Source organism: Eschscholzia californica, unplaced genomic scaffold (genome assembly GCF_041429995.1).
Source record: "Eschscholzia californica isolate CP2 unplaced genomic scaffold, dmEscCali1.0.p SCAF_6, whole genome shotgun sequence".
In the NCBI taxonomy this organism is placed as follows: domain Eukaryota; kingdom Viridiplantae; phylum Streptophyta; class Magnoliopsida; order Ranunculales; family Papaveraceae; genus Eschscholzia; species Eschscholzia californica.
This window is the reverse complement of record NW_028238483.1, coordinates 23,722,807-23,744,719: the sequence shown is the minus strand read 5'-3', so window position 1 is coordinate 23,744,719 and position 21,913 is coordinate 23,722,807. Positions and strand designations below refer to the sequence as shown.

The following is a 21,913-nucleotide window of genomic DNA, read 5'->3' as shown; positions in this document are numbered from 1 at the left end:
AGTAGAAGAATGAAGATGGTAAGACTAGTAACCAATAAAAATTGAGAAATAGTGCAAATAATAACCCTGAAAATCTTAAAGGAATAAATAAAAAATCTCACTATAAATTCATTTTTATGCGAAAACATAAGTATAGTCTTTTTTTCTTAAACCGTTTTATTCTTGTACAAATTTCAAGTAATTTTTTTCGTATAATAAACTGATTTATTCCAAACTGGAAAAAATCTTATTCTGACCACTGTATAAAAATGTTGATTGAAAAAAAGAATTTTTTTTTTTTTATAAAATGATTTTTTTTTCTTTGGCAATTAACACAAACCTTATATGACTCTAAAGAGGAGAGAAAGTTCTCCTCTCCTTTTGTTTAATGCAAAAAAAAAAAAAAGTTCTCCTTTTGTGAGGGAGACAGAGAGAGGGAGAAGTGGGTCATCACAACTTTGTCATGTGGTTTGCCTTGGCCTTTGTTTTTCTAATTTGTGTCTATATTTTTGGCTCCTTTTGACATTTAGTATAAAATTTTATATGTTTGGGAATATGGGTTTAATAGTTTATTTAGTTTACTTTTTCTTGTTGTGATTTTCGATATTTTTGTATACACCGAAAAGAACTATTAAAAAAAGTTGAATAATTGGAAAATGATTGTTGATACTTGTTGTTTATAAAAGAGTTAATTCCTATATGGCCCCCTACTTTGTGACCAGCTTCCTTTATGGCCCCCAAATTTCTGTAAATTCAAATATAGCCCCCTATTTTCATGGAAATGTCATAACTACCCTTCCCATTAATATATTTTCAAAATAAAATTAAAAACAAAAACCTAAAATCCACCTCACTTCCCTCTCCACCACTCATCTCTCTCCACGTCACCTCTCTCCAACTCACCTCTCTCTCTCTCTCCAAGTCAGCACTCTCATGAAGGTCGCCGGCCGGAAAATTTTCCGGCCGGCGACCTTCAAACTAAAAAAAAAAAAAAAAAGTTTTTTTTTTTTTTCACTCACCTCTCTCTCTCTCTCTCTCCAATCAGCACTCTCATGAAGGTCGCCGGCCGGAAAATTTTCCGGCCGGCGACCTTCATACTTAAAAAAAAAAAAAAAAAAATTTTTGAACTCATCTCTCTCTCTCTAAAAATTCCGGCGAAGGGGGTTTCCCTTCGCCGGAATCTGGTCTGTTGAAGAACAGACCAGATCTGGTCTGTTCTTCAACAGACCAGAATAGGTCTGTTCTGTTGAAGAACAGACCGATCTGTTCTTCAACAGAACAGACCTCTGTTCTGTTGAAGAACAGATGGTCTGTTCTTCAACAGAACAGACCTCTGTTCTGTTGAAGAACAGATGGTCTGTTCTTCAACAGAACAGACCTCTGTTCTGTTGAAGAACAGATCGGTCTGTTCTTCAACAGAACAGACCTCTGTTCTGTTGAAGAACAGATGGTCTGTTCTTCAACAGAACAGACCTCTGTTCTGTTGAAGAACAGATCGGTCTGTTCTTCAACAGAACAGACCTCTGTTCTGTTGAAGAACAGATGGTCTGTTCTTCAACAGAACAGACCAGATTCCGGCGAAGGGAAACCCCCTTCGCCGGAATTTTTAGAGAGAGAGAGAGATGAGTGAAATTTTTTTTTTTTTTTTTAGTATGAAGGTCGCCGGCCGGAAAATTTTCCGGCCGGCGACCTTCATGAGAGTGCTGATTGGAGAGAGAGAGAGAGAGAGAGGTGAGTGAAAAAAAAAAAAATTTTTTTTTTATTTTTTTAGTTTGAAGGTCGCCGGCCGGAAAATTTTCCGGCCGGCGACCTTCATGAGAGTGCTGACTTGGAGAGAGAGAGAGAGGTGAGTTGGAGAGAGGTGACGTGGAGAGAGATGAGTGGTGGAGAGGGAAGTGAGGTGGAATTTAGGTTTTTGTTTTTAATTTTATTTTCAAAATATATTAATGGGAAGGGTACTTATGACATTTCCATGAAAATAGGGGGCCATATTTGAATTTACAGAAATTTGGGGGCCATAAAGGAAGCTGGTCACAAAGTAGGGGGCCATATAGGAATTAACTCTTTATAAAATCATATAAACCCTCTTATTATGTTGATGATTACAACAATAATTAGGACCTATTGATTAGGATACTATGAAATAAATTTGTGGATTGTCCTCAAATTTTACTTTGAAAATCTTTAACTACTAAAATTTTGTTTGTGGTTAAAAAATTTGTTGAGTAATACTATTCATATTGCACGACTTAATCTCGTAGAGGATAAGATTGAATCGGTATAGAGTCATTCAAATAGAATCAATGAGATCTTCGATATGAATGAATAATATAAGTTTTGATGTCAATAATTTTTACAATATTCCAATGGAAGAGAGCGAAAAAGTGTGTGGTGAAATATAAGATATTCACATTCTTTCTCTTTCGTATAATGTTGGGTAGATTGAACTTGTAACTTGTTGTTTATAGCCTCAATATTACCAGACTAAATCAACCTGAGTTAGTTTTTTTTTTTTTTGATGAAGAACCTGAGTTAGTTGGAAAGCGGTATAATCACAACGAGATTCATCTTGTAACTATCAATGTTATATGATATGATTTATTAACGACTTTAATACTCAAAAATAACAACTTTCGCATTCATTCTCTTTTCAACCAAAGAAACTAACACTTAATTTCGTTGATGATGTTCGTCGGATGTGTAGTTAGATAATGGTAAGCACATCTATTCTCATCATAGTTAAACAATTACCAAACCCTAGCAAAGAGTGGGTTAAATTAAACACACAAAAGTACATAAATAAATAAATAAATAAAATGATTATTATAAGAAAAAATCAACATGCAAGATGAATTTGACTTTGATTGGGTTCCCACTTCCCAGGTAAGTACTCTCAAGTCTCAACTGTGGTAGAGAAGTCATGTCCTAGAACCAAGTGACCTAATTCCGGTTCCCACCTCAAAACAGGATTAACAAATTGCAGTTTAGGATTCTTGTCGGTTCAATTCCAACAGTTATAAAAGAGATGTGCCAATAGTGTTAGTTCACGTTTCACCATGAATGTTTGACTAGCAAGGACTTCAATTTTGACCAAAAAGGCTCTCTCATCATTTAATCACTTTCTGCCCTACACCGTTTTATCTCATGTTTTTTTTATCGAACTAATCTATCAACACAGATAGTTCATGGGCGACAATTAGGTTATTTGAGTCCTGAAGGATAAACAAAGCTACAAGTTTTCAGATACGAGATGTACATCCCAATTACAGTGGGTGTATATGTCTAATTGACACGTGAATCGTTGGACTTATTGGTAGAGAAAGACTACAAATTGGAAAAGGAAGAACTTTTGTGGAATCATATCCTATAAAATAAAGAGGACATTGACATTAAGATGTGCTCAATTATAAGCATGGTGGAATAACAACCCCACGCACTGTGTCGGCAAGCAAGAGGGATCAATTCTGTTTTTATGAGGAATGAGGTCCTAACTAGTTTAGAGGTGACTATGGATAATAGAGTCTCTATCGAGACATGACTATGGATATTAGCAAACATGTCAACCAACTTAGTGAGAACTAATGGTAGGAAAGTCTTCTTTGGGCCTTGCTACAGCACGTAGGCGCTATAAAGCTAGGTCGCCACATAGTTTCGTTTTATTATTATTAGAAATACGAAATCCATCTGATTGAAAGTGTTGAACTTAGAACAATATCACCTATAAAAGAAACACTGTAACTAATAAACTCAGCTCTCATCTATACGTGTAGGTCGCTAGCTGCATGCACAGACAAAAATCGTAGGATACGTAGGTACGAGTGACCGGTGGTTGAACCAGTAAATTTGAATTTGTCTTCCAACCAATAGAAAACACACATATGTGACCAACTAAGGTGGCCCTGATCTATTTCAGCTAACTATTTTTTTTAACAACTAGACATATTAAGATTAAATTTGAACTTTCCGATATACAATTTTCTACTGTCATACTGTCTAAGTTGAATTTTGACTAATTCACAAGATAAGGACCAAGGCAATCAGATAAATAATTTTTCAGTCACCACAAGATATTCTTATTCTCGTCATGTTTAAGCCAACTACCTATCGGTTTCAAATTCAAATAGAGAAATTAAAAAATTATAAATGGAGAGATGTAAGAAAATGCTTCAGTTTTTGTAACCAAGTAATCCAATTTTGTTCTTAATGAGCATTAGGATGATTGGTTTACCTAAATTTTTTATTTATCTCTCTTTCTGAATGGTTGCATCATTTCATGTTAATGGGACCCTCCATAATTCATATCAATTATCAAGAATAGAAATTTTAGTCATGTCAGTATCTAATCTCTCTTTCTTTCATAAATATCAAGAATAGAACAAAATAGTAATGGAAAGATTCATTAGGTTGATTTCAATTAACAACCTACCTAACCTTATTAGTGATACAACCTAATAAACCAAACTCTTAAACAACTAAAGTCATATTATGGCATGGTTCATGCATATCATCAATAGTACAAGAGTCTTATTAGGAAAAATAATGGGCCATGTAGGCCCAAACAATAACTGGGTAGGGTTATTAGTTGAGGCTTGGGCCAAGAAACTTGATGCTAGGCTTTTATCTTCTCCGTCTGAAGAGCATTTTATCAAAGAAAACATATGGGCACCTCCAATAATTTCTCGGGCCAGACCCCCTCTATTGAATTAGCTCATTGGTGTTATGGCGTGTGCCTTGACAATTTCACGTGGACCTCTGAAACTCGAAGGCTGTTGATACCGTCCTAGCTCGCCGAACTATTGCAGGGATTGGGTGAAAATGTCAAACACACGGCTCCTATATCTGCAGTTATCGCGTTTTACTGGGCGCCTTTTGCAGCTCCCATAATTTTTGTGACAAATCATAAGCCACTGCCAGCCTAAACCTGATTACGTTTTGCCTACGTGAAATTTCATCTGTTGGGTTTTGTTTGATTAAAGATAATCTCTTTTTTACTTTGACCAGCTAAAAAGTCAGAGATTACGGGCTCGTCTGCTTGTGTACTTTCGGAGCTAAAGCTCCCAAATCACACATGAGACCTCTCACAATTTGTAATTTCGTCGGGGCCTTAGCCGCATCCATTATTTTAGGCCAGCGTTTTGGGGAAAGCTAAATAGTTTCCGGGGTGTGAAATTTTAAAGGGAATATGCAAAATTTTGAAAAGTGAAAAGTTTCCGGGGAAACATATTTTATAGGGAATATGGTTCAAAATCAAAAACTCTTCCCCTTACCTCCCTCCACCTCACCTCACCTCCCTCCACCTCCCTCCACCTCACCTCACCTCCCTCCACCTCCCTCCACCTCACCTCACCTCCCTCCACCTCATCTTCTCCGATAGGTCGCCGGCCGGAAAATTTTTCGGCCGGCGACCATGATAAAAAAAAAATTTCTGGTCTGTTGAAGAACAGACGGGAACTCGCCGGAGTTTCTAGAGAGAGAGAGTGAGTGAAATTTTTTTTTTTTATGGTCTCCGACCGAAAATTTTTCCGGCCGGCGACCTAATCGGAGAAGAGAGAGAGAAGATGAGGTGGAGAGAGAAGATGAGGTGGAGGGAGAGAAGTGAGGTGGAGAGAGAGAGAGCTGAGGTGGAGAAGCTATTTTACTTTCCCCTAAATAAAATTGTCAAACAAAATTGACCAATTTTTGACCAAGTCTTCTTAGCTTTCCCCAAAGCGCTGACCTTATTTTATTCTTGTTCTAGTTTTGCACCGGCCACTAAAACCACCCACCCACCCACACCCACCCATCAAAATTTCAGAGGGAGAGAGAGAGATCACTTTCTCTTTTTTCTTATTCTTGTGCAAATTTTGTCTCTCATCTTGATATCTAGGTATAGCTTGAAGAAGGTAATAATGGTGTCGGCGAAGATAGCACCGTCGATGTTGTCATCTGACTTCGCTAATTTAGCTTCAGAAGCTGAACGAATGCTTAAATGTGGCGCCGATTGGCTTCACATGGATATCATGGTATTATACCTTATTATATCTCTATTACTACTTGTTTCTTTATCTATTCCTCTAAAATCTAGGGTTTCAACAGACTTATAATGACATATACATCAGTGATCCGAACAAGTACAATACTCCTCTGTTACTCTCCTGTTCGTATTCAATGAAAAGGAGTATCATTTTTGAGGATTCGTTATTGATCAGATGGTTGTAACTTATTTTTATGTTCTATTTGTTGTTCCTGGGTTTTGCTTGTTTTAGCTTCTAATCAAAGGAGGGGAAGTAAAATTTGTAGTAATCAATCAAATTGATACTACAAGTACCCATTGTTCATGATAATTGGCCAAACATTATTTAGTTGATGGGCTTAGAAAGTTATTATTGTGACATAAAATAGTAAGATTGAATGAATAAAATTGAAGAAAGATTGGAGTAGGATGAAAAAACTTCACCATTGAAAAAATGCATTATATCAGCTAAACAAGATACATAGATCTCTATCGATGTTGTTGAAAATGGTTTCTCACACTGTCACACATAGATAGAGGCATAGAGCTCTAATGGGCAGGTCACATAATATGTTATACCTGTTACTTCGGATTTTAGCCTCCTGGTAATTGGTATTTATTTCTTTGAAGGGTGAGAACTATCCACGAAAAAATTTTCTAGAACACATCATTTCATTTATATTGGTCTGCTTTAAACTAGTACTATTATACTGTATTGGTTTAATCAAACTAACTATTTTTGGTTTCTTTTTTGTTTGCAGGATGGGTAGGTGACGATGGTGCTATTCTTTTATTTTAACCTTGTCATATGGAGTACAAAATTAGCTATAACTATAAACTACTACGTCTTGAAGTTTGTACTTACTGAGTTCTACACAGATGCTGCTAATTCTAGGTTATCGTTTACCTTATATAACTAGATGACGAACGTTTTCGTCTTCAATGTTTTCCCCTTAAATAACCATACATTCTTATACATATAAATTTCATATATTTCATAAAAATCTTCCAAAGAAATTTTTTTTTCAGCTATTACTCCTCTCGTTTTCTTTGTCTAGTTTAAGTCGACTCGAGTCAGACTAGTACATCATGTTTTAAGTTGATAAAAAGGTGAGGGGTATCATATTAAAGAAGCGTAATAGAGTTTGAAGTGGTTGTGAAACCTTGCTTATGTGATAGCCAGTAGAAGCAACATTTAGGCTCAATGTTCCAGTTTGGAACCCAGTAAAATTCTTTTATAGAGATGAATTGGGCGATTGTGAACTTCTAGTTCAGTATTCCTAATAGTAACTAAGAAACTAAACCTTTGTAATACTTACCAAGCTGTCAAGTTCTGTTTTTACTTCATTGTATATATTTGTTATTAAAAAGTCTTTATTTTTCTTCTAAGATTTAAACAGAGATAACGTAAAACGAGTCCTAATCCTTTTCAGTTCTTAAATTTGCTTACATGTTCTGATATGCATGGCAGTCCTCAGTTTTCTACTTAGGGCTAAGGTCATCACCATTTTATAGTTACCGGAAGGTAAAACTCACTAACGTCCATAAAAGTTAAACCGTAGAGGGCTTACATATACTTTAGTCTCTTACCTAATCCCAGTGTTCAGCCAGCAAATTCATATCCTTTCTTTCTATGTTTAGAATTTGATCTTTGATGTAATCTTTGGAACTTGATTTCATGAGCCAAATTAGGGGCCATTTACTTCCTAAGGGTTCATTCAATGCAAAACGAGAACATATGTAACACTTTTTTTTTTCTTTGATTGGCAATTTTATAACTCATTGCAGGAACTTTGTCCCAAATCTTACAATTGGACCTCCAGTCATCCAGAGTTTGAGGAAGCACACAAAGTAATACATTTCGTATTCTCTATTTATTTTGATATTTTAGTTGGAAACTATTATCTTATTTTATGGATACACTTCCCCAGTCCAAACATTCTGAGTGACGGAAAGTTCTCTATTTAATTGACTGAGATTCTCCTTTTTGTCTCACAGAGCTTATCTAGATTGCCATCTTATGGTCGCAAATCCTCTTGATTATGTTGAACCTCTAGGAAAGGCTGGCGCTTCAGGTTTTACTTTTCATGTGGAGGTATCAAAAGGTAGGTATAGTTTTTACATCATCTTTTTTATTAAGTAATTTGTAAATGAGTTACTCAATCGAAGTCTGAGTTTCAAAATAAATATTAGCAGATCCTTGTACAGCATAAGATGTGTATATGATTCACTTACTTTCGACCTGTCTGAAATTCTGCATAAGATTTCAATGGTCTGTTTGACACATAAGCAGCACAAAGGTGTTTCTACAAAGTTTGAGTTGACAAAATTTACATGTCTGCTGCAGATAATTGGCAAGAACTCGTTCACAACATCAAGGCGAAGGGCATGCGGCCTGGTGTGGCACTGAAACCTGGAACTCCAATTGAAGAAGTGTATCCACTAGTAAGCATTGTTCTTTTCTGCCGTTGGCTTTAGTGTTTTCAAATACAAAAACTTTGTTTATTTTAACCTTGAAAAAGTCGAAAACGTAGTATAAACAAATGAATCTCCACTAACGAAAGAGTTGGCTACCAAGCATCGTCATAAATGTAGTTTCTAGTTGATACTAGTTTGAAGTACGAATTAGACATTCATTTTGTTATTGTACTATACTACTATTATCTTTCAGAAATGGTTGCGTAAGTTTTATATAACCATAATAATAGAAAGATGGTATCCCATTAGCTTGTTCAATGCCTACTATAACTAGTCATTTTGATTTTCTGCAATTAGTCAGAGATGAAGTACTCGCTTATTAGAAGGTACTACTTACTAACTAAACTATTCATAAAGATATGATTATAAAACCAGAATATGTAGTCTAAAATCATTCCATCATTAAAATAATCTATATTAATCATTTCTGTCCAAAGAGTGAAGTGAGGGGACATCATAAATTTAGAATTTCAAACGTTGTAGCATTTCTTGTATAGGTAGTTAGGTTCATTAAATCGGTGGGATTGCCTTTTTCTTGCTACAGGTTGAAGGTGAAAATCCTGTTGAAATGGTTCTTGTCATGACAGTAGAGCCTGGATTTGGTGGTCAGAAGTTCATGCCAGAGACTATGGATAAGGTAAATTCTGATGCTATTGTTCATCTACTTATCACTAAAATCATGTTGAGATATTCATAACCATTTCTGAATTTCTTGGATGATCAGGTTCGTGCATTAAGGAAGAAGTACCCTTCTCTTGATATAGAGGTAAACTTACTGCAGTTATCTTATAGGATCTTTCTGAACAATCTAATCATGCCTGATCTTCTCAATTCTTGATTTCAAAACTGTAAATCCTCAGCTTTAAGCAGTTTGGCGTAGATGTCATACTTAGAAGAATGAATTACAAATCCCAAGTGCATCTTCTAGAAAAAGAACTCAGAAAATTGCATTTTCATCTGACCTTTATCTTGGTCTTGAAAATGACGAATTAGTTCCAAATTTCCCATATAGCTAACAGGAACATAATTTCGAGATCTTTTCATTTTGCTTCCAAAGAGATTTAGTTAAAGAACGGTTGATTATGCAGGTGGATGGGGGGTTAGGACCTACAACTATTGATGCAGCAGCAACAGCTGGGGCGAACTGTATAGTAGCAGGAAGTTCAGTGTTTGGAGCTCCAGAACCAGCAGATGTCATATCCATTCTGAGGAAGAGTGTTGAGAAATCCCGCTAAATCAGTTGAAAGATCCGAACCATAAAACCTGTAGTCATTGGTTATCTAAGAGAAAACTGTACAATAGTGTTCAAATTCTGATATCCAAATAATGAACCTGCATATAAACTACGAAGGATAATACCTACCTATGGCTATTACTTATTTGGAAGCAGAAACATTGTTTTATATGATTTGATCAGATTTTGAGCTATAACAATAAATGGTGTCCTTGTTTGCTTTCTAACATCTTTCCTTGAATCTGCCCATTTCTGTTACATTAAGTTGAGGTGCTCTGCCTGCCATATCTCTCGATCCCAAAGTGCTTTTCATTAACTTTCTACGCCTTTAACTTTCTACGCCTCAACCCGTTCTCTAGAATTCTTGCCCTTCTCTCTTGTATACTCTCTTTCCATACAACTCTTCCAACTCTCTCAGAAAACACTCCAGAATTATTTGTTCAAGAATAACGAAATCGATGGACAAAATCTATAACAGAAAGTAAATATAACAGATACTTAAATAACCGCATTTTTTCTCAAGCACATTCATCTGTTACCCAGAAAGAAAACATCTGCTGTACTTGCAAAATAGCATATTCATGTTGTTATCCATCTAATGCACTGTTGTTACAGGAATAAAGCAATCTACTAGAACTACCAGAAAGCATACCTAAATATTTTTTTTCTCAATGTTACAAGTTACAACATCAGAACAATAGTTATCTGATGTTCTGATTAAAAACGTAATAGTATTATGTCTATTTACAAACCCATCTTCTTTGGTCTTAGATAAGTAGTAGAGCCTTGTTTCAAACCAGGCATTGATATCTGTTGTTGCTGTTTTGCCCTCTTCTTTTTCTCTCTTTCCTTATTTTCTCTCTCCATCTCTGCTTGCTCCTTCCTCAAGTTCTCCATCTCTTCTTCCATTGAAGTCTTTTCTTGCTTCTGCTTTTTCTTATGCTCCAACATAGATGTATCTGAATCCTTCACGGAGAAGAACATAGGACCCATCTCTGCTAGCCACTGAGGTTCCACCGAAGTCACACATTGCATAAACTCCTTAGACGTTAAAACCAGTTCATGATACACGACATAGTCCGGAGTATAACCTAAACCGTAGAGAGCACTACTTTGTGGGAGATAACATGGCATCCCATTACGACAATTTACGTACTCACCTATACCTTTCAATCTTGCAGCATTATGGAAGTAAGCTGAGCAAATAGCCTTTCGGATGACATCCCAATCCAAACCACACGTGGTAAGTGGAATTTTCAAGGTCTTTAATATGTCTAATAACTGAGACCTAACTTCTCTCGCCTTCCTCAATATCTTCACGTGCAAATAGTGATCGTTACACCAATCACCACGGTATTGATTTGACTTCCATTGCTGGTAGACATTAAGAAGAGTTAGATGATCAGATTCTGGAACGAAAAACTTCTCTCTTGCTGCATCACTTTCCTCTGCACGATCCTTAGGTCGGAAGAATACATTAGTCACTGATAACATGGAGACAATGGTTAATACTTCGTTCAGACACCCAAGTTGTTCACCAACTAGGAGCATCTTAGCTAGTGGTGGATCTAATGGGAACTCAACCATCTTCCACCCGAGTTCTGTCAGACTCCCGACATTGTTCAAGGCACCCAATACCCACAATTGATACATTGAGTTGAGGATATTATCTTGTGGAGGTGGATCCATGAAATCAAAATCCAACAAGTTTTCAATCTTCAACGATTTTAGTAACAGAACAACATTACCAAGATTTGTTCTCTGGATCTCAGGGACAGGGTTGGGTAGCATTTCATTTTGATAAGCTGTGTCAGTAAAAAGGCGATAACATGTACCCGGCCCGGTTCGCCCTGCACGACCTGCCCTCTGTTCTGCCGCTGCCCGACTAACTGGAAAAACTTGGAGAGCATCCATACCCATCCTAGGATTGTAAACTTTCAACTTACTGTAACCCGTGTCAATGACGTAAAATATACCATCCACGGTCAACGACGTTTCTGCAATGTTAGTAGCAACGATACATTTCCGAGCTCCATCTTCAGCTTTCTGGAAGATCTTTGCTTGTAGATCAGCTGGGAGTTGGGAATATATTGGGAGTATCGAGAGTTTAGGGATCCCTTTCTTGGTGGTCGAAACAAGCTGCTCCATTCTGTCAGCAAGGGCATAGCAAGTTGCTTCTATCTCTTCTTGACCAGTCATGAAGATTAAAATGTCCCCAGGAGGGCTAGTGATATGGATAGACATGGCTTGTTTTACTGCAGCTTCAACATAGTCTTCACATGGAGTTTTACTGAACTTGATATCGACATGGAATGTCCGCCCCGGGATATGGAAGATTGGAACACTGCAAAGAAAGAAAACAACCCTAGTTAAAAGACTGAGGGAGAGCCGATGGAGCATAGAGGCGTGTAGATGGAAACGAAAAATGACAAACGACAAATCTCACCTTCCAAAAAAGTCTGAGAACTTCTGTGCATTTAGGGTTGCAGATGTCACAATGAGTTTGAAGTCACGGCGCTGAGCAACCACCTTTTTCATGATTCCAAACAGCACATCCGTGTTTAAAGATCTTTCGTGCGCTTCATCCATGACAACGATACTAGATACAGAAAAATCTTTTAGTAAATCAATGAATGCAGGGTAACTAACTATACTCACTATTTTGCAAAAGAAATCGTAATAGAATGAACTAAATTCTGCGTACAGAACGAGGAAAAGGTCGCAGTAACTAACCGATATTTTTCAAGATCACAATCTTTCAGCGTCTCACGTAGAAGTACTCCATCAGTCATGTACTGCAGATGGAATAAGAGAGTTCAGTGGATAACATTCACGAACAGAAGTTAGAACTACAACGGCTACAAGCAAATACTTGAGTGACTATTAAAAAAAACATGAACAAGAACGGAGTTTATGAATTAGGCTTCTTGTAATCCATTTAAACTCAAACATCATAACGTTAGCCATATGCATATCTACAGTGTCCGCAGGACAGAACTAAAACTATTTCACGTGCCTATCATAAGTAGCCAAAGGGAAAGAAGCGGAAAAATGTGATATCAAAGATTTACTTGCAGACTAAGATGTCAAAAAAAATTTTAATTGGATGTCTTCGGGGGGCAAGAGAAAGGATTAGAAAGCTTCGATCATAATATATATACACTAAGTAATGTATAGAACTAAACTAACAACTTAGAACTGTTCAGATGGAAACCGAATAATCCCCAGCTTAATACTTCGTTGCAACTTACTTAAAAGTTAAAATTAGGCCAGGCACTTTATTTTGCAGGGGGGAAGGCCACCCAAATGAAAAGGGAAAAGAGATAGCATTAGCGACTAGGATATATTAAAGGCCAACAACTGTTCACCTTTATTATGGTATTGGGACCAGTCACGTCCTCAAACCGGATAGCATAACCAACTTTATCCCCTAGCTCAGTCTCCATCTCTTCACTGACTCTCTTGGCAACACTCATGGCTGCCACACGCCTCGGTTGAGTGCAACCAATAATGCCATTCACTGTGTATCCATCCTCGTGCAGATACTGTTGCAGGGTTACCATTCATAAGAAAAAGGATTATGTAAGACACTGAATTCTCATGTGCAGTCTTGAAACCATTAACAAAGAGACTAATTAAGAGCATAAACAGACCTGTGTAAGCTGAGTTGTTTTTCCAGAACCAGTTTCTCCAACTATTACTATTACCTGGTTTTCGCGAATTACCTGATCCATGCAATGGAAATACAGTAAGAACAGATAAAAATAGAAATTTGTCCAATTCAGAAAGCTACCACTATTGATACCAAAATGCTACATCAGTAGTTCCAATTCCACCGCAATTTATTAGCTGATTGAACTAGTTTGAGCAAATATCGTAAGTACATATGATGTAGGGAGGCGCTAACCTGCAACAGTTCATCACGCACAGAAAATATAGGGAGGTATTGCCTTTGTTGTGCCAAGGTTTTTGACTTCGCGAAATCACTGACAGCTTCTCCCTTTTCCTTCATGTGTTGTGCAAACTTCGCATCCTCCTTAAAATCAACTTCACCATCTTCTCCTACTACAGCCTTATCTGCATCAATCTGGTGTTTGAAGAATAAAATTAGGACTTGGGGATTGGGCAGGCAATGCAGGGAATAGTAATTTAAGTGCAATTTTATTTGAGTGAGGACCTGTTCTGCTGTCTTCTCCACACCAAGGATGTTACCAAGCTTAGATCCTGCAAGCTCCCAAAACCGCTGGCGTGATTTATCTTTACTCTGTTTTTCGTGAATTTCTCTAACCAATTTAGATCCTTGCCGTGCTATTATAGCCATGTCTGACGTAGGATCCTTCAACGGCATTACAGGCTCTGCTTGTTTTGTGAAGACAACTCTACCGTCCAGAAAAGGAGGCTTTGTATCTGTTAGGAGAAAAGATGACACAAACATATTTTCATAGTCAATATAACTGCCATGAGTAGATTCAAATAAAATCGAAATAATTAGCATTCAGAATAAAACACAGGCAGTACTAACATAAAGACCTCATCACTTAAGAAACCAGAAAGCTCATATTCATAAAAAGTCAAATTAGAGAAGATGTTTGATGCTGGGAGCATGTCAAGGAAAGCTATGTTCTACGTAAATCATGTTACGTCCCCCGTCTTCTTCGCCTGTTAATTTTCCAGCCAGATGTACTTCCTCCCCAATCAAAGGTGACTTACATATCTTGTGTGACTTCTGTGTTTGAGTTTATTTATAAGATGCGAAGAGACATCTTGAGGTCCTATGCAGGTTGGTGAGAAATCAGGTCATCACCCATTTCGGATTGATAGCACACTGCTACTCGGTCTAGCCAATATAATTTTAAAGATTGAGGTAATAGAGGACATGACTGAAGTAGTCATTTCAGATTGACAGTACACTCAAGCTTCCCGCTCAACTTTTTCTTCCACGTTTTATTGTCCCTTGTTACTATTTATTCGCCAACCGAACCCCCCCTTGTCACTTTCACGGTTATGCATTCAGTCAACTGCTGCTTTCAATTGACCATTGCATAGGCAATACATCTTCTATAAACAGCAAATATCCAACTAATTAAAATAATAATATACCACAATAGAATACAAGTCTACTGAGGATAGCATCATAGCAGTAACAAACTCCCGAACTGAAAATCATGGTAGGTAGCAAGTGGTTAGTTACTATGAGTAAGTAACTTTTATTATACCATGTACAAGAAGAATAACTTTGCGTTCATCCTCATCGTCGAATTCTGTCTGCACCTCTGTCCCTCGAACAGCTCCTGATCTCAGAAGTTGGCGGTCTTCCCACTGAGCATTATCAGCAGTTAACTGGGATAACTTTTTGCTCTGAGCTAGAGTCATCAGTGATCCATCCTTACGAACCTGCAATCACGGCACACAATCTTTTAAGAGACAACAAAATGTAACTTGGAAGCCTAGTTCATTAAATAGTAATCAGCTGAAAGCCTGAAACAATTATAAACTACAAATAAGCTGTAAGCATATGGATCCTATAGATATGATTATGACACAACGAATATAAAATAGAAGGTCCAATGCCTGTTTTGTACTACAGACAACAAAATCTACATTAAGACAAGATTGTGCTCAATTGTGGAGGTCAAGAGGTCATTCAAACTGCTACTTCACATGATACAGTAAGCTATCGCATATCAGTGCAACATATATGCAGCCACTGAGAGGTGGATTTGCATTTGGTTATCTTTTTACCTCTTTCACTCTTTAGGACATAATGGACACCCCCAAAATTAGTCCATGAAGGCGCGACTTACGAAAGCAAATAAATTAGTGACCTCCTTAGGCTACGATGTTTTTAGAAATCTACTGAATATTTTCATGGACAGGTACAAGCTATGTACTTACAGAAAAATAAAATGTACAAAAAGATGTATATGTACCAGTCTCTTGGCCACCTCTGCCTTTTTCTTCTCGAAAGAAGCCTCGTCCCCAAGGAAAGCTGATGATCTATCATCGTCGAACGTTGTATTACCCTCTTCTCTGTCGTACCTACCAGACAAAAATCAAACCCTGAAGTGAGACGACCGTAAGATTCCAAATGGGAAAATTCTGGTCTATAACTTGAAGGAAAATCAAACGGGAACAAATGGAGCCCAAGCATGGGCCTACTGAAAATCATGCCAAAGTTCGAATAACTTGAATAACAAAATGATCATAATGGATTAGCTCTGCAGTCGTAACAACAATGCCATGAAATGACCACACGGATGGTTTGGTGTCCAATCATTTGCAACCTCGTTTTAGTTTAGCAGAATAAAGTTCACCAAGGGAGAGCAATTTTAACACTACAGACAAATAAGTACTCTGAAAGGATAAAACATTATAACTTATAAAGTGGCCATTCATTTCGTTGAAGATATATTTGTTAGAAAAAATTAACGAAAATAACATTAGCAGATAAAATGTTCTAATTCAATACCATGCTCGGTCAGCGTTGTACTCCATTTCTAAGCGTTGCCTTTCTGTAATCTCGTATTTTTGTTTATCTCCAGGGCTTCCCTGATATAAGAAGAAATGCAACAAGATTTCAACAACATTTAAAATATGATTCGTACAGTAGCATAAATAGGCTAATGAGAAGACGAAAATGTCACTGTGAAGTAGTTCACGAAGAACCACAAGTAGAAAGTCTATGGTGCGAATTTACGTACAAGATGAACAAAGAATGGAAAAAAAAACTTATACTGTCCCATAATAAATATAACCTAATCTGAAAAATGACAACACATACAAACGAGATAAAGCTGACCTAAGGTTAGGAAGAAACAGAACAAACTTTTAGTCCTTCAGATGGTAAAAGTAGAAACTGAAGTCAAGAAACCTAACCAAATCCAAGCAGCTATTACCTTGGGCTTCTCTAGTTCGCCACTAAAACAAATCACGCAAGTAAAAGGAAAATAAGAACTTAGACCAAAGTGAACTGTATACCTCGGCATCTGCTCCTGAATTTTCAGTAGAAAAATTCAGTTGGTGGGATCTTTCATAGCGAGAACCTGAGGATCTCACTGAGGCACCTGAAGCGCGTATTGGAACTGGGGATGGAGAGACATAGTCCCAGGGAGAAGCACCAGAGCCTGAAGCATTTCCAATTATAGTTATATAAATGTTAAAAAATTGGTAACAGCAGTAATCTACAATCTCGCTTTGCAAGTTCAGAAGCATGCACGTCTATACTAACATTCATATGATGGACATATTGCTACCATACCTGCAGAGTAAGGTGTATTACCACCCAACCATGGAGACACTAGTCGAGCATCAGGTGACGACCCAAATAACATCGGGGCCGGTGAAGGCCGATGGTTCTTACTAGTAGAATGGCTATCTCGGTGTGGTGTCTCTTCCCATTCCGATCTTCCATTATCCCTCTCAGATCTTCCTGCAATTGTATCAGAGTGTTAGAAAACAGTTTTCTCCAAAAGAAATACATGTAGAAATTGCAATTTGCTAGTAGAAATAAAAAATTACATGGTTACTATACCAGGTGTCCATCGAGGAGAAGAATCGTATTTACTTCGTTTTCTTCCATAATCCCCACCATACTTCTGTTCATGCGGTCGACCAGGGGTTTCTCTTCCACGAAAGCGTTCATAACTGTCTTCACCATGTCTTTCTCTCACTCTTCTATCATATCCAGAATCATCCCGCGAATCTCTTCGTTCACGGTCATGACGATCTCTATCATGCTTCGAAGGGCTTCGAGATCGAACAGTTCGAGAGCTTCCAACAGACGGAGTAGAAACCTTTAAAAGGGAAAATAATGCAAGATAAGCAACAAAGCCAAGTACCAAAAAAGAACCGTGAAGTCCACCACCCTTTGGTGCAGCGGTTGGACACCCCTCTTAAGTCCATGAGGTCGTGGGATCGAGTGTCGGTGGAAGCAGTTTGCAATCAAGATTTATCCCATGCAATTTAGGCAATATATGAAGTAATTAATATAATAAATTTGTTGGGCTTTAGGCCTCTTTCGTTATGGTTTAAAATAGGCGGTTATCGTGCTCATCACATCTTCATGACGTATCAATGCCTTGTAACGACTAACGAAGATCGTAGTCGATTTCTCAAAAAAAACAAAAAAAAGAACCGTGAGGCCTATGTTGTAGGACAAGAAAGGAGAAAGGAATTAAGGAAGAAAGTAATTGTTACATAAGATAGAAAACCACTAGTATCAAACTAGTATACGCTAGGAATCACTCCTAAATCCTTAGGGATCATACCTTTGGGTATACTTAGATAAATAACCCCTAGTATCACACCAATAAAAGCTAGGAATCACTCCTAGAGCCCTTAGGCATCATACTTTTGGGTATACTTGCATCACACAAATACAGATTGCTTGAATAGCTGCTGGAAAACTCTCTGTATGTCCTCAAACAGCAGGAATACAACCCTTATATAGGCATAAAACCAACCCTTGACACCCCATACAACCTTTACTTCTAGACTTTTAAGCTTCTAAACTGCTAGGACACTAAAAAGACATCATAAAAGACATTAAACACATTAAAGTCATTAAGCACATTAAAGACACTTGACCATCCTAATTAATACTTAGAAAGTAGTAGAATTTCCATGAAGACATGTGGATCTAAGTAGGCCATTCATGTAAGACATGCCAAATTAGAATTTGGGCCCTTGAATCTTTCATTTGACGTTACCCGTGTGCCTTTAATAGTTGCTGCCATTCATCTCTACCAGCCTGTAATGGTGCTTATTGTTTACATACTCTAAACTATTTATATAAACAAAAAAAATATTCTAACCATTTCGTCAATTTCATGAATGCTACAAGATGACTAGAATAGAAGACCTAACTGGTCGCAAAAGAACTAAATACCATCTCTAGTCAAACAGGAACTTGTTCCCAACCCCGCGGAATATATTAGCAGTTTTGTGCGTCTCACACCACATTATGTTTTGACCAAATTACCTCAAACTGACACCAGAACATGAGAGGCTTGCACATAGCTCACCATTAAGAACTGAAATGCATCCACAAGGCTGGCATACACTCCAACTACTGCTTAAAAATCTAAATAATGATTTCTCTACAAGTGAAATAGTTAACAAAGAATATGTACTATGATCTCTTCATCACAGGAATATCCGTTTTCTAGCAGATCAGCATATCCAGTGTCAAAAAAAAAAAGTGTAATTCGAAAAATGCCTAACTGAGTTGTGGTGACGGGTGAAATAAGAAAGAAGTATACATTACGTCAGAGTATAGGTCCAAGAAATTTTTAACAGAACCGATTTGTCCTATTTGCTCACTCAAACAGTTCATGATTTTTGGAGTCCCTAAATTGAGGATACTTTACTGCTACACGTTTAACAAAAGTCCAAGCAAACTTTTTCTCTTCTACCATTTAAGCTACAACAAAAGAATATCACTTCTATAATCAAGCTATTCAAACAAATGAACAATTTCATGAATCATATAGCATCACCCCTTCGGATAAACCTAAGATTGTATAAGAAGATGAGCAACTTACTTCAGAACGTAGACGCTTGTTTCCGACATCAACTTCAAATGTATCACTAGCCCCATCACTTGTCAAACCACTTTCTGCAATAAGATTGAAATATGTTGATACTTAAAGTCAAATGACCTTGAAAGAAATACTAATTCTGCCTATACAAGTATTAATATCTATTAGCAGCAAATGGATACGAGGAAGCGTTGATCTTAGTATTTTTGGGGGTATAGAATCTTAGTTACAAGGGCACTAACACTCTTTTTGTCAAAGTGAAAGTCGACAACTATTTAAACATCCTAATGCTAACTGAGCAATCCATTCGTCATGATCTCAAGTCAATTGTAAAGGTATTTACCATCCAAACCAATAGCACCTCGCTGACAGTATATCTGGTGTTTCTAATCATGTTTTAGTTCATGCACAAATGAGCTCGTCAACGTAATTACTCCAATATAATAATGCTATCAGAGATCAGTCCAATTTCATGCATACACAGAAAGTCTGGTGAAGAAAAAGTATAATAGATTAGGGATGGGTAAAAAGCTTTACGAGAACGAGGAGTATTTTCTGCCGTATTTCCACGATAACGACGCCTCGAATGACTTAATCCACAATGAGTTACATCAGTCCCAACCTCATCCACTTCCGAGTACACTGACTTCTCTTCATCATCTACAGAAGCCACGGCTGAAATGGGCCCTTTAGGAACTTTAAATGCATCTTTATCTTTACATTCTCTCTTTGCATTAGCAAGCTTATCTAAACCTGTTAAAAGATTGCATTTTCAGTTCTTTAAGTTGCATAAAGAATAACATTAACTATAACAAAACTAAGGTGAAGAATATGAATCAGCGAGACAACGACTTAACATACCAAGAAGAGATTTCTTTTCAGAAGGTCTAAACACCACTCTATCATTTCCAGAAATAAATAGTCCTCCACTGCTCACTTCATCAGGTTCTAATGTTACAGTCGTCTTATCTAGGTCAATAGCTCCACCATTACATCCCTGAATAGAATAGAGTTCGACGAAGACGGTATATTTATATATAAGAAAAACGATCAAGTTTGCATAAAAATTAATAACTCGTGAAACCCATTACTCACCTCCATATTATTCAATCAATATATATATATATGATGTCAATTCCTCCTTCACCAGATTCCTCTAGCTTAAAGAAAGAAGGGTATTCTTCCTTATCACTCTGTCAGTTCAATATCTAAGCAATAATTGCCCAAAAAAAATTAAATTGGATTAGTATATAAGCTTAACTAATTGAGTTGTCAAATTCTACAATTTAAATGCTTCGTGGGAGAAACAATGAAGAAAAATCCAACATTTGTTTATTTTGAGGTGAGGGATTCATCCAACCCCGATTTCTAGTTCTTATCATGAATCTTACGAATATGAGTTATTCATTGGAAAGTAATCGACAACCAAAAAACTGAACTTTCTTGATAAATCAATAGGATTAAGCGTGAAGAATTTAAACCCAAAACCCTAAATTTATTAACAAATCGAAATACCAAATCTGATGCCCTAGAGATTTCAATGGATGAATAAAAGAAAGAGAGAGAGAGAACCGACCTTGTGTTGGAGTGTGAGAGAGACGAGATTGATGGAGTTGTTAGTGGGAGGAGAAGGGAGTAATCAGAAAAATCCCAAATTTCCTTGCTCCGTCTTCTTTATACTATTAATCTCTTCCTCACTATTTGAGATGAAACTAAAAAAATTGCAAATCTAATTTATTTATTTTCCGCCGACTATAAGGATATAAATTTGTAATGTTAAAAAACTATAGTCGCTCTTGAAGGGGAATAATTTGGTCCCTCAGAGCATCTCCAATGCAAAACTCAAAAAAATCTCTATTAGTCCTATTTGTCAAGTTCCAATTGAGATTCTCACTCCTAGGTGGTGAAAATAGAGATCCTCAATTCTTGTATGTCTCCAATGCAAAACTCTAAACTTTTTTATTTTACTTATGTGGCATGGTTATTTTTGTAAAAAAATAATTAGTTATTTTGGAAATATACGAAGACTTGATTTCTATTGGTTGAAATTTCAATATTGATGAGTTGGACAATTAGAGATATCTCAAGAGGACACTCTATTTTCAGAGTGTCCTCATGAAATGTCTCTAGTTGTCAAATTCATCAATATTTAAATTTCAACCAATAGAAATCAAGTTTTCGTATATTTCCAAAATAACTAATTATTTTCACATTGAATATTATATTTGTAGAAGTTAGTTGTCAACCAAATAACAGAGTTCGTAATTCCACGGAATAATAAATGACTATCAAACGAAAGAACTCTTATTTCCACGGAACAAATTCCGTGAAAGACTTTCCATGGAACTCTTTTATTTCCATGGAATTATTTCCCTGATATCAAACACAACCTAATTAGCGATACCTTCTTTTTTTATCGGGTGAAACCTCCTTTTTTTGTACTTACCCTTATCCTTATTGTTTTATCTATCGTTTTTCTCCGATCTATTATACCTCTTCGATGTTATGCTTACTAACGTATTTTCATTTCTCATATTTTTTTTTTTCTTATCCATCTTTTTCTAATTTACCAACATTATTTGTCGAAAATTTAAAATTAATAAATCATAACAATTTGAAATAAAAATCGTCTAAGAAAAAAAAATCTCATATGTTTTTTTTCGTTTTACGTTAAGATTTATGTTTCCAAGT

General features: G+C 36.7%; 2 protein-coding genes across 2 annotated transcripts; one reads left to right on the top strand and one right to left on the bottom strand.

The window, feature by feature from the left end:
- The first annotated feature begins 5,750 nt into the window (after positions 1-5,750).
- On the top strand, positions 5,751-9,887 carry LOC147532677 (ribulose-phosphate 3-epimerase, cytoplasmic isoform). Its single transcript, XM_086647961.1, has 8 exons — positions 5,751-5,981; positions 6,733-6,737; positions 7,760-7,822; positions 7,970-8,076; positions 8,319-8,416; positions 8,994-9,086; positions 9,174-9,215; positions 9,538-9,887. The coding sequence occupies exons 1-8, from the start codon at positions 5,868-5,870 to the stop codon at positions 9,682-9,684; spliced, it is 669 nt and encodes a 222-aa protein (XP_086504087.1). The 5' UTR covers positions 5,751-5,867; the 3' UTR covers positions 9,685-9,887.
- Positions 9,888-10,181: 294 nt separating this feature from the next.
- Positions 10,182-21,043, bottom strand: EMB3011 (RNA helicase family protein). The gene is made up of 18 exons (XM_086647960.1): positions 20,799-21,043; positions 20,318-20,430; positions 20,084-20,219; positions 19,760-19,975; positions 19,226-19,299; positions 17,215-17,476; positions 16,942-17,112; positions 16,662-16,807; positions 16,153-16,232; positions 15,614-15,722; positions 14,900-15,077; positions 13,861-14,090; positions 13,591-13,770; positions 13,337-13,408; positions 13,052-13,228; positions 12,417-12,478; positions 12,130-12,282; positions 10,182-12,027 (listed from the first exon to the last, which is right to left on the bottom strand). Exons 2-18 carry the CDS (start codon positions 20,321-20,323, stop codon positions 10,428-10,430), a joined length of 3,852 nt encoding a protein of 1,283 aa, XP_086504086.1. The 5' UTR covers positions 20,324-20,430; positions 20,799-21,043; the 3' UTR covers positions 10,182-10,427.
- Positions 21,044-21,913: the final 870 nt, after the last annotated feature.